At 50.6% G+C, this 19,610-nt stretch overlaps 1 protein-coding gene across 1 annotated transcript; it reads right to left on the minus strand.

The window, feature by feature from the left end:
• Positions 1 to 5,221: 5,221 nt before the first annotated feature.
• LOC127484503 (uncharacterized) lies at positions 5,222 to 19,155 on the minus strand. The gene is made up of 4 exons (XM_070060886.1): positions 19,049 to 19,155; positions 17,842 to 18,582; positions 13,993 to 14,141; positions 5,222 to 7,201 (listed from the first exon to the last, which is right to left on the minus strand). The coding sequence occupies exons 1-3, from the start codon at positions 19,153 to 19,155 to the stop codon at positions 14,030 to 14,032; spliced, it is 960 nt and encodes a 319-aa protein (XP_069916987.1). The 3' UTR covers positions 5,222 to 7,201; positions 13,993 to 14,029.
• Positions 19,156 to 19,610: the final 455 nt, after the last annotated feature.

Consider the following 19,610-nt stretch of genomic DNA (forward strand, 5'->3'; position numbering starts at 1 on the left):
GGCCTGTTGAAAGTGAGGCATCAGTGCCAGGAGCAGAATCAACATCTGTTGTGGCTCCCAGTGTTTGACCCTAGAATGACAAGTCCCGCTGGAGACTCCTAGAACCTCTGCGGCAGCTGGGGAGGAGAACAGGGCCCTTCTGTATAGGTTGTAGTTGAGAAGATGGGGACCTGGGGTCCCGGAGGGTGGAAGAGGGAACTGAAGACCTCCGAAGGCAATAGGCCAGTCCATACTCCCCCAGAGCCTCCCAGCACTGGTCGAGGGAGGAAACGTGAATTAAAGACTGTTGTATCAGCGTACATTAAGAGGTCAGTGTAAAGGAATGGTTGCCCATAGAGGGCTTCAAATGGCTAAACCCTGGAGCTATTTTTGGAGCAATGTGGGTTCAAAGAAGGGCAATAAGTAAGTCCTCTCTGAATTTATAGACGTCTCCAGGGTGATTTTCCTGAGCTTTCTTGAGGAACTGATTGGCCCTTTCAACCTTTCCAGAAGACGGTGGTCTCCATGAGTATGGGAGGTGACAGTCAATCCGCAGTGCTTGAGACTATCTGAGCTGTCGACAGAAGAGGTGAAGCAGGACCATTATCACCCTGCAGGGAGAGAGGGAGACTGAACCTGGTACGGCCTATTTGCACCTCCATGGCCTCTTCTACTCTGGTAGGAGGCCTTGATCTACCTGGTGAACGTGTTGACAAAAGGCACGAGGTACTTGAATCCCTGCGATTGGAGCATTTGAGTCGAGTCAGTTGGCCCATCCTCTCCTGGACAGCTCCCATGTTCCTGCATGGGTTGAACCAGATTAGGTTTTACTGTCCCCTAAGTGTTGTTAATTGCACAACTTGGGCAGGAAGAACACATGTGGTTTATGGTTTTGGATGGATTTTTTCCCTCATGAGGAACCCGGACACTAGAGAGTTTAGGACCTCTAGGCCCAGATGGGTGGAGTCATGGAGAGCTTTTAGGACCTTCCATTGTAGGTTTTAGGGAAAGTAAAGATCATATTTCTGTTGTAGCCATGCAGAGGGTACATGTTGGAAACGCCTTTTGGAGGTCCATGCCTCCTCCTTGGTCGGGGGAGAGGAAAGGAACCTAGGGACAGGCACTAAAGCGCCTTGGAAGGAAGGACTGTGTAGAGCCACCTGCTTGTCACTTCGTCAGTCAGCCTGCTGCCTCTGGCTGTCTCTAAGTCTCCCTCTGATTTGCTCTACAAGAAATGACTGACTTGTTGGGGCAGTTAAACTGCTTCTAGAAGGTGAAGAATGTGAAGGGTAACTTTATAGGGATAGCCCTAGAGATGGGGGGTCCTTCGTTCCTTCCACATAGCTGCATGAGTATGGAAAACCAGAAAGGCATATTTGGAGCCAGTGTAAGTGGTAACCTTTTTTCCCTCTTTTGGTCCCAGGACCCTAGTAAGGGCCATCCGTGCTGCCAGGTGGGCAAAGGAACTTGAGAGAAGAGGCTCAATGACTTCCTGAAGCAGGACTATTGAATATCCCACTCTTCACTTTGCCTCCAGCACAAGGCTACTCCCAGGAGTGAGGCAGGCCTCAGCAGGGTTCTCTAATAGTTGATCAGTGAGGTCAGGCCCGGGCTTACGAGTGTCTGCAGGCATGAGTGAAAAGGTGTAGATTCGTCTGTAGTAATGCGTAGCTTTAGTGAGCAACACCAGGGGTTCCTGTGAGTAAGGCCTGATATTTCAGAAGCTGACTGTCAGACAGCCAAGTTTGTTCTTTCCCTTGGAGGAGAGGAGGCAAGTGGATGGTTAGTGAAAACTTGGTTAGCCGCCATGGTGAAGTTAAAGGCCTTGTCTAGGAGGAGGGTTAGAGCAGCCAGGATCTATCAACAGGATGGCCAGTCCCTTGTGATTGGGTGCAGCCATTTTAAAATGTGCCCTGGGGCTGGCGCCGCGGCTCACTGGGCTAATCCTCCGCCTTGCGGCGCCAGCACACCAGGTTCTAGTCCTGGTCGGGGCACCGGATTCTGTCCCGGTTGCCCCTCTTCCAGGCCAGCTCTCTGCTGTGGCCAGGGAGTGCAGTGAAGGATGGCCCAAGTGCTTGGGCCCTGCACCCCATGGGAGACCAGGATAAGTACCTGACTCCTGCCATCGGATCAGCGCGGTGCACCAGCCGCGGCGGCCATTGGAGGGTGAACCAACGGCAAAGGAAGACCTTTCTCTCTGTCTCTCTCTCTCACTGTCCACTCTGCCTGTCAAAAAAAAAAAAAAAAAAAAAGTGCCCTATGGGCTAAGGAGTCATTGAGGGAGGACCTTATGGGCAACAACGTGTGGAGGTAAAGTTGGAATGGCTTAGAGGTGTTAGGTAGTCCCAGTACTGGGCTGGGTGGGTAGTCCTTTGAGGGGGCAGTGACTTCCTGCGGGCAGGTCTCCAGGTAATGGGGATTGAATCCTCTTGCCCTGTCAGGCAGTCACACAAGGCTGTGAAATCAGGCCATAATTTGGAATCCATAGTCTGTAATATCCAGTTAGTCACAGGAATGCCTTTAGCTATTTCCAAATGGTCAGTTCTGGGAGATGGAGGATTCCCTGAATTCTGTCCGGGGAAAGACTTTGTGCCTCTGGAATGAGGCCAGTTCCCAAGTATGTCACCTTTTGTTTACTAATGGAACTTTGGACTGAGACACCTTATAACCTTGATCCCCCAGAAAGTTTAGGGTCTGAACAACATGTTGAATAGATTTGTCCCAAGAAAGGGACTAAATGAGAAGGTCATGCACATACTGCAGGATAACGCTCCCCTCAAACTGTAGGTCCTGTAGGTCATTTGCCAAGGCTTTGACAGAGAGATGAAGATTGTGTAAACCCCTGAGGGAGGACAGTCCAGCTCAGATACTGGTGGATTTGTCCTGCGAATCCCATTTGACAGTGAAAGGAAACAGATTGTTGATCAAAGAAGATGCAGAATAAAGCATCCGTCAGCTCTGAGGTCCTGAACCAGTGCGTGTGTGGGGTTATGGTCCCTGCAGGATGGAAGGGCTGGTGTAAAGCTATCACTGTCTGACTACTCACAGACCTTGAAGCAATCAGGAAGACCCATCCCTTTCTTCTGACTGGCAAAATTGCAGTGTAGCCAGGGGAGCTGGTAGGGATAAGGAGTCATGTTTTAAGAACTCAGAAATGAGAGGTTGTAGGCCTATTGTGGCCTTGGGCTTTAAGGGATATTGCTTAGAATTGGGAAACAAGTTGGATCCTTGAGACTAACAAGGGCAGCCTGGCAAATGTAGCTCATCCTATACTGTGGAGCAGAAGGCAGCGCCCAGTCTTCAGGACTTAGGGAAGGCTTTGGATCCCTATCAAACATAAGTAATTTGAGAGAAACTTGGGCAATAGGGATTCCTAAGACAACTTTTGTTGCTAGCTTGCACAGCATGTGTTTGCCCAGTAGGGATATTTCGGCATTACCAGGAAGCTACAAGTGAAGCTATCCATCCCAGGAACAGCAGGGTGGTGGGGGGAAAGGTTTAGAGACAGGTTTACCTGACACGTCTAAGATCGTACAGAAGTGAGAGAAGAGTCCAGAAAACGAAATCAGAACAGAGTAGGTGGCCCCAGTGTGCAAAGGGAATAGCATTGTCCTGCTAGACCCATTTGTACCCCTGGCTCCAGTCCAGTGATGTGACCTCACGTGGGGTCCACCTGGAGAGGGTTTCCTCAGTCTTGGACAAAGTCCAGTGTTGGTGATGGCTTCCGGCCTGAGGGTCCTTCAACAGAGAGCAGACAACAGCCCAATGCCCATCTACTTACACTGAAAGTAGGCAGACTTGGGTGAGGGGGATAGGCGAGGGTCTGTCTTCGATAGGACATTGTTTTGCCTAGTGGCCAGGTCAGCAGAAGATGGCACATTAGAGTCATTTTTTTTTAAAGATTTATTTATTTATTTTTTCGAAAGAGTTACACAGAGAGAGGAGAGGCAGAGAGGTCTTCACTCCGCTGGTTCACTCCCCAGATGGCCGCAACAGCTGGGGCTGCGCCAATTTGAAGCCAGGAGCCAGGAGCTTCTTCCGGGTCTTCCACGAGGGTGCAGGGGCCATCTTCTACTGCTTTCCCAGGCCATAGCAGAGAGCTGGATTGGAAGTGGAGCAGCCGGGTCTCGAACCAGTGTCCATATGAATGCTGGCGCTTCAGGCCGAGGTGTTAACCCGCTGCGCCACAGCGTTGGCCCCTAAGAGTCATTTTTGTTTACCTGGAGTGGGTGGAGTGGCCCTGAAGGGCTGCCATCACTTGGCCATGCCCCACATCCATCCATCCTTCCTTCCTTTTGTTTTTTATTTCTGTTTCTATCTTTTGTTTCTTTCTATACATATTTGCATACATTTCATAAACACAACATTAGGAACATAGTAATTCTTCCCATCATACCCACCCTCCCACCCCTCTTCCTCTTCCCTCTTCTGTTCTTGTCCTATTTTTCACCATGATCTATTTTCATTTAACTTAATATATAGAGGATTAACTCTATTCTAGGTAAAGAGCTCAATGCTTTGAGAGAGAAAAAGAAAAAAAAAGCAACAACAAAAAACTGTTCCTCAACAGACAAGGGGTGTCAAAGTTATTGCATCTCAAAGGTGATTTTGCTTTTTTTTTTTCCCCATTCATCTTTTCCCTTGCTTCCTCCCCCTTCTTTCCCTTTAGAAACTTAATTATCTTTAAAGAAGAACCCAAGAATAATGCGTCTTTTGCAAGCTCTTGGACACGACTATAAGTTATGAACATAAGAATATCCTCCACTTAAGACACTAAAAAGAAGTGATTCTTGAAAACAAGTTTTATGATTAAATCTCATGATACAACTCTCTGGGGACAGAGGTCCTGCGTGGGACATTAGTGCACAGTGACTCTTTTTTTTTTTTTTTTTTTTTTGGACAGGCAGAGTGGATAGTGAGAGAGAGAGACAGAGAGAAAGGTCTTCCTTTTGCCGTTGGTTCACCCTCCAATGGCCGCCATGGCTGGCGCGCTGCAGCCAGCGCACCACGTTGATCCGAAGGCAGAAGCCAGGTGCTTATCCTGGTCTCCCATGGGATCAGGGCCCAAGCACTTGGGCCATCCTCCACTGCCTTTCCAGGCCACAGCAGAGAGCTGGCCTGGAAGAGGGGCAACCGGGACAGAATCCGGCGCCCCGACTGGGACTAGAACCCGGTGTGCCGGCGCCGCAAGGCGGAGGATTAGCCTATTGAGCTGCGGCGCTGGCCATGACTTTTGTTTATTTAACAGTTAACACTCTTATGTACAACGTCAGTGATCACCCAAGGCTCTTGACATGAGCTGCCTAGGCTATGGAAGCCTTTTGGATCCACTAACTTGGCAAGGCCATAAGTAAAGTGGAAGTTCTCTCCTCCCTTCAGAGAAAAGTACATCCTTCTTTGGTGACTACTTCTTTCCACCGGGATTTCGCCAACAGAGGTCCTTTATGTAGAACATTTTTTGGCACAGTTTGTTGGCTTCCATGACTGAAATGCTCCCCTGGGCTTTTCAGCCAGACCAGAATGCCATAAGGGCTAATTCTGAGGTCAGAGTGCTACTTAAAGCAACTGTCATTCTATGAGTCTGCTGTGTGACTGCTTCTCATGTTAAAGCATTCAAGCCTTTTAAATTCTATTATTATTACCAAACACTTAGTCCTATTTCTAGGATCACTTTAATACTTGATCCTATCTATATGGTCACTTTACCACTTATCCTATATATATGTTCTCTATGACACTTAAGCTGCTATTTTTACCACCCAGCTTAAGGGGACTTGGGGTCCTATGGCCAGTGTTTAAACTGTGCCCTTAGAAGTAAGTTGTAGGAATGCATGCAGCACTGTACAGCTTTACAGCTGCAAGCTTCATGCACTTCATGATCACAGCCTTAGGAACATGGTGATTCTGCCCACAATGCCTGACCCCCACCCAGTCTACCCCTCTTCCTCCTCCCTCTCTTATTCCTACTCTTAATTTTTTACTGAGATCTATTTTCAATTGAGTTTATAAACACGTTTAACTCTATGTTAAGAGTTCAACAAATAATATGAAAAAAAACTGTTTCAGAACAGTCAAGACAAGGGCTATTCAAGTCATTGCTTCTCAAAATATCAATTTCACTTCTACAGATTGCCTTTTAGGTGCTCTATGAGTTTTCACAGGTCAGGGAGAACATATGGTATTTGTCTCTTTGGGACTGGCTTATTTTACTATGTTTTCCAGATTCACTGATTTTTGTTGCAAATGACCCAATTTAATTTTCTTTTTATTGTTGCATAGTCTTCCATGGTATGCATATCCCACAGTTTCTTCAGTCTTCGGTTGATGGGCATTCGGATTGATTCCATGTCTTAGCTGTCGTGAACTGAGCTGCAATAAACAGAGATGCAGATACTCTTTCATTTGCTAATTTCATTTCCCTTGGGTAGATTCCCAGGAGTGGGATGGCTGGGTCGTATGGTAGGCCTATATTCAGATTTCTGAGGTATCTCCATACTGGCTTCTACAGTGGTTGTACCAGTTTACATTCCCATAACAGGTGTGCAGTGAAACCTCATTGTGGTTTTGGTCTGCAGCTGACGTTAGGGAACAAACAGAAAAGCGTCAGCAAGGTGCTCCTCCTGAGTACCGCCCGCCCACAGCCTCTTCACCCTCCTGCATTTCATTTTCAGAAAAGTAATCTGAATGTCTCTCTATTCATGGGCTGTTGAACAGGGATGGGGAACCTTGAGTCTGCCAAGGGCCATTTGGATATTGATAACATCATTCACTGGTCGTAACAACGATCAACTTAAAAATCAGCCTGCTATAGACTGACTCCTCTTCAAGTCCTCTGCATGGTCGCCTTGGTGAGGCCAGACTGGATGATCTCGTGGGCCAGACGTGTTCCACCCCTGGTTTAAGGAATTCTTTCTCAGGGACCATTTGATTTCTTTAGCAGGCCCGAGGGTCATGTGTACTGTCTCTTCTTCCCCATCCTGCTGCAGGGCGACCAATAGCAGCCGTGATCCACTGTCCACAGCTGCTTCGGCATGTACACCTGCTTCCACGGACCGGGGGCTCCACGTGGACTGGACTCACAGCCTGTCACAGCGGAGTTTCACTCACACTTGCTGTGTGTGTTGCTTGTCTGATTCAGAAAGGGTTCACCAGTTTCGCTTGAATCCGGGCACGGTGGAAAGACCTGTATACTCCAACCACTTCCAGTAAAGCATCATCATGCCTAAAATTGGGAAAAGGAAGTAAGATTCCCTGATGCAGCAATACAGGTGTGCCACTGATACTGATACTAACGAGGTATACAACAAGGAAACCTGAAGGAGCAACGTGGAAGTCTACAACGAACAAGGTGCTTCAGCGATGCAGGGAACGGCTGGCCGTGGCATTGCACACACCTGGCTAGCAGGTGGGTCTCAGCCCCTCCCCCCCCAGCCACGGCCACAGCAGCCAGTGCTCAGAACTAGGGTGCCTTCCAAATCCAGCAGCTCGACTCGCTCACCATCCAGCTCTAGCTTTAGAGAAAGGCAAGTAAGAAGTTGCTCCAATGCCCACCACTTCGCTAAGACCCCTCGAAGCTCCTGCCCATTTCTGTCTGTGCGTGTGGATACAAGGTGAGAGACACACACCATGGGGCAGGCTTCTGACCCGTGCCCGAGGCCTGGTGCCCCCAACTCTCTTGCACAATTGTTTTAGTCAAGGTCATCGAAGACCTCCTTGTTGTTGAAGTCCATTATTTTTTCAGACCTTCTCCAACTTCTGTTTCAGTGGCACCTGTCAGCTCCCCACCCCCACCCCTTCGGAGCCACGGACCCGGCTTCTCCAGTCACGTGGCCAGCCCCATGTCCTGCCTTGTGTCCACAGCTTCCTCCCAGCTATGACCCGAGCTCCTCCTTGTCTGCAGACTCTCAGAGGCAGCCTTAGCCATTTCCACACTGTTCACTGCCATCTCCGCTGATGGCCCTATTCCACTGGCCCAGGAAAGTGGCCAGGTCCATGTGCCCACAATACTTGTACTGTTGATGCCATCTGACACCACTGAGCGAGGAAGCTCCTCCCTGCCTGCTTCCCTGGAACCTGGGCGTTATCTGCCTCCCCCCCACCCCCCACCATCCTCATCCTGTGAATCACTAGAAGCAGCTGCCATCTCTTCTCTTTTCCCATCATTCGGGACACACCTCTCTCCAGGATGTTCCTCACTGGGCTGCCGGCCTCCAGCTTTGCTCCTCTCTCAGGCATCCCTCACTGAGCGGCTGGACTAATGTGCGCCCTCTCGGTGAAATCCAAGTGTCGTAAGGGGCCAACGGGGCCTGCTGGGACCTAGCCCCCGCCGCTTCCTCAGCCTCGGTCTCGCCACTCCCCTGCCTGCGGTGTGCTCCTGCCTGAACTTGACCGTGCCCCATCCTCTCTGGGCCCTCGGCAGCTGCTGTTCTCAGCCTAGCACAGTCCTCCCGTCCTCCTCCACCTAGCCCACTGGGAAGTTTCAGATTCCAGCTTGTCCCTTTCCCTGCAGCCCTCAGCCAGGCCTGGCTCCTGCTGACGCGCGGGAGACCTGAGCACCTCACTTGCCCTGTGGTCTTGCAGCGAGGTAAGCATCTTCCTTCTCCCGAGACTAACCTGGGAACGGCCTCCAGGGCCAAGGACGGTGTCTGCCGTTCTGTGGGCGACTTCACAACAGCGTCCGTACGAATTAAATAGCAGACAGTAAAATAAAGTGCTGTCTTACACGTCTCTCTTAATTCCTTTTCCCTGGGCTTTGATACTGTTGGTAAAGTAGCATCAAACATTTTAAATGGAAAATCTTGGTCGTACTGATGGCAGCAGCTTTCCTTGGCTGATGGACCATCAGCTCCTTGCGCCCTGCTCGCTCATTGTTTCTCATCCCCCTCCCAAACTATTCATCATCTCTTCTGACTTGCTGACATACTTCTATGTATGAATGTATTTTTAAAAAAGTTACTTTTCAACTACTTGGAAGGTAGAGCAACAGAGAGAGCAAGCTTATGTCTGCTGGTTCTCTTCCCAAATGCCTGCAACAACCAGGGCTGGGTCAGGCCAAAGTCGGGAACCCAGAACTCCACCCACGTCTCCCACACGGGTGGCAGGAACCCATGCACGTGAGCCCTCGTCTGCTGCCTCCCAGGGTGCATCAGCAGGAAGCTGGATTGGAAGCAGAGGTGCTGGGACGTAAACTGACACTCCAACACGGGATGCAGGTGGCCAAAGCCTTAACCTGCTGCGCCATAAAGCCTGCCCCTGAGCTAACGTTGCTATTAACCATTGCAGATTTTTCTGGAAGCAAGCAAGGAATATACACAAGACGTCACCATATCATGATGTTAGCGGTACTGTAGCACGAGCATCATTTACAGTCTATTTTGCTGTTTATATACTTTATGGCATGTGAGAGACACACCTTACAAAAGTAATCTGAATTGAACTTGCATTTAGACATCCTCTGAGAATTCATGATGTATCAGGCACTGAATCTGAGAATTCAGCATAGCAATTAGACTCTGGATTATAGGAACCCAAGTTCAAATCCTGGCTCGGCATACAATGTATGAATTTGGGCAAATAACTTAATTTCAGACAGTGTTCTAAATGATGGAATACAGTACTACCCACCTGGGAAAGTTGTGGTGAGAACTGAGAAGGATCATGTGCATAATGCATTTAGCAATGTGCCCGACACCCAAATATCCCAATAGAAAATTGAGTATTGCTGTTAAAAATCTGTCTAGATAAGAGACTGCCTCAAACTTTAGAGATGGTGTTAGGAACTTGTCTCAACTTTTTTATTCAAATCTTTACATTCTTGCACTAAACAATCTTTAGACCCTTAGAATAAGTAAAAAGCCTATGAAAAACAGGCAAAAATCCTATTAGAACAATCTAACAAATCCTGCAGACAAGCAGCACAAGGGCCCCAGCTCTCTGACCTGGTGGTTGGGTTGTTCTTCTGTAGCCTGGACTCGATTCTGGGGAGAGAAAGGCCCAGAGGGATGCTTTGGGGATGCCAGCCCTAGTTCCACCCAAAACCTCTTGAAGCTGGAACTTGCTAGGGACAGGTGTGAAAAAGCACGATTAAAAAACAACGCAGGTGGGGGCTGGCGCTGTGGCGTAGCAAGTGAAGCCACCACCTACAGTGCTGGCATCCCATATGGGCACCAGTTCGAGTCTCGGCTGCTCCACTTCTGATCCAGCTCTCAGCTGTGGCCTGGGAAAGCAGTGGAAGATGGCCCACATCCTTGGGCCCCTGCACCCACATGGGAGACCTGGAAGAAGCTCCTGGCTCCTGGCTTTGGATTGGTTTAACTCCGGCCATTGCAGCCATTTGGGGAGTGAACCAGCAGATGAAGACCTCTCTAACACTTTCAAATAAATAAATAAATCTTTTAAAAATTTACATATCATAAAATTCACCCATTTCAAATGAAAAAGTCACTGTTTGGAAGCTTACTGGGTTGCATGCCCACCTTTCCTGCTTCCCTAAGACCCCTCAGTGCCCACGTCACTCCCACTCCCTGTGCCAGCCTCAGGAGGTCGCAATCTACCGTCTACAGTTTTGCCTTTTCTGGCCAGGTCACAGTAACGACCGTCCCTCGTGTGTGGGCTCTTCATGTAGCATGATGCTTCTCAAGTTCATTCATTGTGCGAAGCATGTATCGGCAGTCCATCTCTATCACTGAACAGCATCCGCTCACCACCTGATGGACGGCTGACCTGGTTCTATTCTTTGGCTGTTTTGAATAATGCTTTGAATGTTAGCTAGCCAGTCTCTGCAGGATGTGTGGTCTCACTTCCTTTGGGTAGAGTCTTGGACGAGGGATCGCTGGGTGACAGGGTGAAGCTATGTTTAACTCTCTAAGGAGCTGCCCACCTTCTCCACAGTGGCTGCGCCATTGCTCCTGCCTACCCCAGGGGCCCCTTCCCGCACGCATCGCAACACTTGAGTCGTCCGTCTATCATTATTCCTTCCTGGGAGCAGGTAGTCAGTGATTTAGGGGTTAACCACTGCCTTTTTAAGGAAAACAAAGAAGGTAAAAGTGAAAAGATGGACAAGGAAAGTCTTCAATTTACCTGGACAGGATTTAACAGGATCCTAAATTCTCCCAACATTCCTTCCCCCGTGTTAGTTCCACTGCGCGAGCTGGCTAGGACCGTTAATGGGGTCCACTGCTTTCCGAGCTTAGAAGCTAGCTTAAAAATGAGAGCAAAGGGTTAAAACCCCACATGGCCAGCGCCCGGCCTTTCATTCCTTGCTAACAGCGGAGCTGGTACTATCCACACAACAAAAAGAATTCTACGAATGGCAGGGGACTTGAGAGGTTAATTTGCCCTTCCACTTAGTGTCTAATTATCTTGTTCACCACGCTAGTCAATTCGCCCAGCATATACTCTGCTAGGTAAGAAGGAATTCACTAAGAAGGTACCCATTCCACTGCTAAATCAGATTATTAGAAAGCTTTGACTGAAAGTGCATTGAAAATTTGTCTCTTATTAACTATCATGCACTGTTCTGATTCTGCTTACTGAATCAACTAGGAAGATGTGTTCTTCCGTGTAACTGCTCTGCTCACATACCCAGTATTTCACCTTGTACTAGTCTTGTGCACTAGGAAATACTCGTCAAGTTCTTGGCACTTTTCTCAGACTGTATACTAATTTTCTCAGATCTCTTACCTTGATTTTCCTTTTCTGGATGTATTCTGAAATATTTAATTTGCAAATTTTTAAAAAATAGACTCAAAAATCCTGATTTGTAATAGCCTTAAGTATAATGTAATTAATGCTTATCATAATTTTTTTAAATTTATTTGAAAGAGTTACAAAGAAAGAGGGAGAGAGAGATCTTCCATCCACTAATTCACAAGTAGCCACAATGGCCAGGTCTGAGCCAGGAGCTTTATCCGGGTCTCCCACATGGGTGGCAGGGGCCCAAGCACTTGGGCCATCCTCTGCTGCCTTCCCAGGCTATTAGCAGGGAACTGGGTCACACGTGGAGAAGCTGGGGGGCTGGCGCCTTGGCGCAGGTTAATCCTTCACCTGCAGCACCAAATGGGCATCCCATATGGGCGCTGATTCTAGTCCCAGCTGCTCCACTTCTGATCCAGCTCTCTGCCATGGCCTGGGAAGGCAGTAGAAGATGGCCCAAGTCCTTGGGCCCCTGCACCCGCGTGGGAGACCAGGAAGAAGCACCTGGTTCCTGGTGCAGCTCTGGCTGTTGTGGCCATTGGGGAGTGAACCAATGGATGGAAGACCTTTCTCTCTGTCTCTCCCTCTCACTGTCTGTAACTTTACCTCTCAAATAAATAAATAAAATCTTAAAAAAAAAAAAAAAAAAAAAAACAAGTAGTACAGCTGGGACTCGAACTGGCGCCCATATGAGATACCAGTCCTGCAGGTGGCAACTTTATCTGCTGTGCCACAACATCGGCTCCTGATTGTCACAATCTAATCTTTTCTTCCCTCTTCCCCTCTTCTTACAGATAAAACCATTAACTAAGCTATACCATAGTTGTACTTAGTGATTTCAGATTTAATTCAATAAGGACTTTTACAGTGGAAAAATACTTGTATGCATTGACATGAATGCTTGACATCGAACAGATTAAAATCTCATTCTGAAAAAGGTATTTAATTTTAGCCAGCGCTGCGGCTCACTAGGCTAATCCTCCGCCTTGCGGCGCCGGCACACGGGGTTCTAGTCCCGGTCGGGGAGCCAGATTCTGTCCTGGTTGCCCCTCTTCCACGCCAGCTCTCTGCTGTGGCCAGGGAGTGCAGTGGAGGATGGCCCAAGTGCTTGGGCCCTGCACCCCATGGAAGACCAGGATAAGTACCTGGCTCCTGCCATCGGATCAGCGTGGTGTGCCGGCCGCAGCGCTCAGGCCGCGGCGGCCATTGGAGGGTGAACCAACAGCAAAGGAAGACCTTTCTCTCTGTCTCTCTCTTTCACTATCCACTCTGCCTGTCAAAAAGAAAAAAAAAAAGAAAGGTATTTAATTTTAAAAGTTAAAATATCTTGATTTAAATCTGTACTTTTTCATAGTCATTCCTTGAGAGCTACATAAAGACAGTGCACTATAGTTATGCCAATTTTTGATAACATACATACACAATGCACTTTGATGTCCAACATTATTTTTGGCAGCATCTAATGTTCAATGTAAACATATTTAAAGGGACCCTATGTAAAGTCGCAAATGGAAAACGCGTTTTAGAACAAGAAGGAAATCCAATTTTTTATACTGATAATTATAAACCCCAAAACTGGCTGTTCAGCAGAATCAGCTGAAGACCTTAAAAATAATACAGATTCCTGGGACCTAACCATGGCTATGGAGGTAGGCTCATGAACCTGTTTTTAGAAAGCTCTGTGGGACCCAGACACGGTTCGTCAGGACCGCCAGTGCCATACCTGCCGTTTCCCTACAGACAGGAAAGCTCTCGGGAGCCCAAGTCGGGGCCCAGTCACTGGGAACCAGCAGCAGGGGTTTCCGGCTCTGCACAATTTATGGCATGTTATCTCCCCCACACCCCACCTCAAAATCTTCATTTAATTTTATTTTATCTCTGGGCCTAATTCTTCTTATACAGCCTTAATAGAGTTAAAACAATTTTTTTTTTTTTTTTTTTGACAGGCAGAGTGGACAGTGAGAGAGAGAGACCGAGAGAAAGGTCTTCCTTTGCCGTTGGTTCACCCTCCAATGGCCGCCGCGGCCAGTGCGCTGCGGCCGGCGCACCGCGCTGATCCGATGGCAGGAGCCAGGAGCCAGGTGCTTTTCCTGGTCTCCCATGGGGTGCAGGGCCCAAGCACCTGGGCCATCCTCCACTGCACTCCCGGGCCACAGCAGAGAGCTGGCCTGGAAGAGGGGCAACCGGGACAGAATCCGGCGCCCCGACCGGGACTAGAACCCGGTGTGCCGGCGCCACAAGGTGGAGGATTAGCCTAGTGAGCCGCGGCGCCAGCCAAGTTAAAACAATTTTTAAAAATCGATTCTAAACCCCAGTTACCGCCTCATAATCTTTCGTCTTTGCACATCAGTGCAGGCTAAGTAACGCGGTGGGGTGATGGGGTTTCCAAGCTCTCCACGACGCCGGTTCCGTTCCTTACGCTGGTTTTCATGCGTTCAGTGCGGACTGTTTTCTGACACCAAGTGCACCTGAGAAAAGGAAGGAACAAACACCTTCACTAATTTTAAACTAGTTTTACTGATCCACAAACCAACCATTTTTGTCAAAAAAAAAAAAAAAAAAAAAAAAAAAAAAAAGGACAATCATCCCGGGGCTGGAAGAGGGCATGGCAGCAGGGAGGAATGGCTTTAATTAAATGAATTACAAAACCAAGAGGACCCTCTCCTGTGGCAGTCAGCCCTCTTGGGCATCCATTTGACGGTTTCCTCCTTTGCGTGTTCAGATTTATCAACTAATTGCTGCTGTTTACACAGAGCTAAAAAGTTTTGGGGGCAGGCATTGTGGCGTACCGGGGCAGGCTCTCTGCCAATGCAGCTAGGAAAGCAGCCGAAAGTGGTTCAAGTCCCTGGGCCCCTGCACCCATGCAGAAGACCCAGCTGACGTCCCTGGTTGTGGCCTGGCCCAGCCCTGGCTGTTGGGGCCACCTGGGGAGTGAAACAGTGAACAGAAGATATCTCTGCCTCCCCTCTAATTCTGACATTCAAATAAATAAATACGTCTTCTCTAAAAGGACTGAACCTAAGAGCGTGTATTTTCCGAAGGTTCTTGACGTCTGTCGGATGTGCTCGGTGACCAGCACACCTGCTGCCTGCTAATCCTGCTGGTTTGCACTTCCAGCTTTTCCCTTGATAACCTGGGGAAAAGGTATCATTCTTGCTTCAATTTGGAGGCCTTTAACCAGTAGGTGAAACTACATTTTTCCGCCCTTCTATTATGAATTCATTTCTGGCCTACAACTGCGTGTACTTTTACTTACCGAGGATATCACCCTTTCAGTCACATTCATCGTAAATATGCTTCCGTTTCCTTTTAAACTTACTTCTTAATCTACTGAAGCTTATTTGTCTCACATACAGACCTCCACTTCCTTTTGCAGTTTACAGGCGTATGATTTTCTCTAAAGCCAATGACCTGCTCACAACAGCGCTCTGCTGAACTACATGTAAAGTTGGGACTCACTAGAACAGGGTAGCAAACTACAAATAGGCCTGCCATCTGATTTAGTGAAGACGCACTGGAACACGGCTAGCCCGTTCATTTGTGTGTTGGCTATGGCTGGATTCGTACTGTAACTGGCAGAGAGATTACACCAGATCCAGCGGCCCTCAAGACATAAAATATTTACTTTTGGCTCTCAACGATAAGTTCGCATGTCTCCTTTAGAAGGTAATTTGATATCTTTCATTGTTTAAGGTGATTAATTAAATGAATGAACACACACCAAAAATACAGAAACAAAATAAAGCAGCTGGTACAAGTGTCTTCTAAGAGGCAGAGGCTTTATTTAACCTGTGAGTGAGTGTGCGTGAGTGTTTCTAGAGTTAAATGAAAAGGTCTTATAAATAAAACAGTTTTTTCTTAATGCTAAAACAAGCAGCAAAGCCTTCTTTTTATAAGACACAAAAATACAGCAGTGCTTCTCCGGCAGGGTGTGTTACAACAACAGCTGCTGGGGGCTGGTGCTGTGGCATAGCAGGTAAAGATGGGCACCCGAGGGGAGTCCCGGCTGCTCCATTTCTGATCCAGCTCCCTGCTAACGCACCTGGAAAAGCAGCGGAAGATGACCCACGCACTTGGGCCCCTGCCACTGACATGGGAGACCCGGAAGAAGCTCCTGGCCTCAGCCTGGCCATCGCAGCCATTTGGGGAGGGAACCAGCAGATGGAAGACCTCTCTCTGTCTCTGTAACTCTGCCTTTCAAATAAAGACTGTTGGGTCCTAGTGCAAGCTTCTGATTCAGTATGTCTAGGTGGCCAGAAAAGCAGCAGAGAATGCCCAGATAACGGAATTTCACATAAACAAATCCTTTTTTTGGTATATGTATATCCCAAGTATTACAGATATTTGATGTTTGTTCACTGACTGTCTGCAGCCCTACATTGCTTTTCCTGACAGATCTGAAGTGGTGCTGATGCTGCCGATCTAGGGCCCCTCCTCTGAGAAGCCGAGGCACAGGATACGCTCTCACCCTGCAGAGGGCAGGGCAGGGTCCCTGGGGGAACGGGCACCCGACGCCATGACAGCGCTGTCAGAGAAAAGGAGGGGCAGTAAGAGGAAGCAGGACGCTTTCACAAAACAACAGCCGGTTTAGTGATGCCAATTCACGAAGCATGGGTGGGGCAGAGGCCAGAGAGCCGGCAGGAGGCTGGCTTGGGAGTCTCCTCTGTCGGCCAGCCCTGTAAGTCACAGGGAGCAACTGAGAGCAGGCGCGTGCCCAGAGGGGCTTTACATCACTGGGGTGGAGGGTGGAGGACCAAGGCGCTAGGGTCACTCTTAGGGTATCTGTGAAGTCATCTTTATCTAACTCTGCACACACACAGAGAGCGGAAGGAGATCTAATAGTCAATCCATTACAAAACTTAATTAAGATCACTAGCAATGCAGCTCTCACCAATAAAAACAGAAGGAAGACAATCTAAATGTTAAAGATATCAAATAAAAATGGCTACAACACTGCCGTTGTCCAACATATCATTTTGAAACTTCATTCTGAAGTCTAAATCTGATCATCTGTAAAATTATTTAAAACCAGGTTTGAGGGGAGCTGCTGTGCTGTGGTGCAGTGGGTTAAGCCCGCTGCGCGTGAGGCCCGCACCCATCCGGGAGCGCTAGTGCCAGTCCCAGCTGCTCTGCCCCCGCACCAGCTCCCTGCAGCACAGGATAGCTCTAGTGCTGGGGACCCGGCCACCCACGTGGGAGACCAGGGTGGAATTCCAGGCGCCCAGCCCTAGCCATTGTGGCCCTTGGGGAGTGAGCCAGCAAACAGATCTCATTCTGCCTGTCTCTCCTTCCCTGTCACTGTGTCTTTCAAATGAGCAAATCTTAAAAATAATAAAAAACAAGATTTAAGAACATTTGGACATAACAGAGCTCATGCTAAACAAAAAGTTTTCTAGAAAAAAAAAAAAAAAGGTCGCTCCCCATCTAGTGCCAGCTTTCTATGCAGTTTTTTGGTTTTTTTGTTTGTTTGCTTGCTTGTTTGTTTGACAGCCAGAGTTAGAGAGAGACAGCGAGAAAGGTCTTCCTTCCATTGGTTCACCCCCCAAATGGCTGCTACGGCCGGCACTGCGCTGATCCGAAGCCAGGAGCCAGGTGCTTCCTCCTGGTCTCCCATGCGAGTGCAGGGCCCAAGCACTTGGGCCATCCTCCACTGCCTTCCCGGGCCACAGCAGAGAGCTGGACTGGAAGAGGAGCAACCGGGACAGAATCTGGCGCCCCAACTGGGACTAGAACCCGGGGTGCCGGTGCCGGGAGATTAGCCTAGTGAGCCGCGGCGCCGGCCTCCATGCAGTTCTTGAACAAGTTTACGGGCCTTCCTAGGTGTCACAAACGCAGCCCATCACAACGAGGCGTCCAGACCCCTACGGCGGCATCTTCTATTTCAGACGACAGCTAAGAACACACTCGTGTTGTCCGCCGGGTATGTAAAAGCCTGGAAGGCACCCTGGGCTTACTCACGGTCGCCTCCCTGAGACCCGTGTACGCTTGTCTGGTGACAGCAACCGCGCGAACAGAAGGAACCCACAGCGCCGCCCGGCCAGGTGCCCTGTTAGCTAGGACGCTGGGGACGAAAGTTCTCGGCCTGAAGGGTCAGAGGAGTGGTCACAGGTGAGCAGCGCAGGGACCCACAGCCGCTGCAGCGAAGCCCGCCGCCCACGCGCCGCCCACCTGCGATCGCAGAGCCCGGGCTGCGGCCGCGCGGCCGCCGGGGGAGCAGCGCCTCCCTGCACGCCCTCGGCCTCCCTGAGGCTCTCCTGGTCCGCGCGCAGCCCGCAGCGGTCGCAGAAGGCGCCCCGCAGGGTGTGCCGCGCGCACTCGCAGCAGGTGCGCAGGCCGAACAAGTCGATGTCGCGCCCGGCGTGCGGGAGACGTCCCTGGGCGCAGCTGGCGGATTCGCAAGGCGACGGCCACGGGCAGCTGCACGGCGCACAGCGTCCACAGGGCCAGGCGCCGGCCGCCTCTCCACTTCCATCTTCTCTTCCAGGACGAGTCCACCCGGGCTCGCCTGCGCGCCGCCTCCTTCCCGCCTCCCAGCGCCACCGCGGGCGCCGTCCGTCCGGGCGGCTCCGTTCCCCCACCGCCTCGCACGGCCGAGCCGAGGGTCGCGGGGGCCGCCCACCGCGCTCCGCCGCCCGCCCGGCCCTGCGAGGGCGCGCCACAGCCTCGCAGGCCGCCCTCCGCGGGGCAGGCCCAGCATCAGGGCCGCCGCGCCCAGCGCCCGGCACCGCCGGCTGGACCCGCACACATCCCACCGCGCGGCTCGCCGAGCCCCGGGAGACCCGCGCCCCGCCCACCGGCTCTCTGACCCCCAGCCCCACGGGCCCGGACCGCCGCAGGGCAGAACACTGGGCCCAAGGCCGGCGAATCCGCGCATCGGGGTGGGGGGACCCGCGGCTGCGAGCCCCGTGCCTGGGCGGGGCGCGGCGGGGTCGTTAGAGGGGAGGGCGGTGGTTCGCCCTGGAGTCGGAGTTGAACCATCTCCTGCGGGTGATTGACGGCACGAGGGAGGCTTCCCGGGACTCGCCGCCCCGCCCCGATGGGGGTGGGCGCAGGCGCGGCTTTGAACCCCGGGATGCGGGAAACTGGCGGTTTTGGGATGGCCCAAGGCAAAAACGGACGAAAGTCGTTTGCCCGGTTGCTAGCTCCGAGCGTCCTTCGACACGTTCCGTGGAAAACGGAGCCGAAAGATGCGTTTGTTTTGGTGCAAAGGTTACTGGAATGCACGCATCCCTGGGGTGTCTGCAGAAGTTCACGGAAAATGCGTATTATGACAAAGCTGTGCTTGGGGCTTTAAAACTTTTCCAGGAAGGTGAAAAATCTCTCAATCCGGGTTTTCCGGCTTCCTGAAGTGCGCTTGTATTTACCATGCACGTACGGGCTGAACACCCGCTCTGTGCCCAGGCCCGGTCCCGCCAGCCCGCGGCTGCCCCCACGGGCCCAGGCCTCTGAGACAGCCGGATTGGTGTATCCGCTGGGCCCCATGCTCGCCCGCGGGCACGCTGTGTCATGCAGTAGATACAGACATCGTGAGCACGCGTCTCATCAGCTCAAGGTCATCCAAAGGACAGGGCAGGCTGTTGGCTTTGTGGTTGAACACCTGCTAGCACCTGGGTTCAATTCCCGGCTCTGGCTTCTGCATTGCACACTTGGGAGGCAGCAGGTGATGGCCCGAGTGGTTAGGTCCCTGCTACTCTTGTGGGAGTCCGGGACCAGATTCCCAGCTCCTAGCTCCAGCCCAGCCCAGCCCTCCGGCCCAGCCCTCCGAGGGCGTTATCTGGGGAGTAACCCAGCAGACGGGAGATCTGTCTCTGTCTTGAAAATAAATGAAAGCAAGCACGAATTTTGAAAATTAGAGGATATTTACCCAAATGAGTTGAAAATCATGTCTGGCTGGGGGTGGAGGAACATGGCTTTCCCTGGGCAGGGGGCCTGGCTGG

The sequence above is a fragment of the Oryctolagus cuniculus genome, chromosome 17 (genome assembly GCF_964237555.1).
Source record: "Oryctolagus cuniculus chromosome 17, mOryCun1.1, whole genome shotgun sequence".
NCBI lineage: Eukaryota > Metazoa > Chordata > Mammalia > Lagomorpha > Leporidae > Oryctolagus > Oryctolagus cuniculus.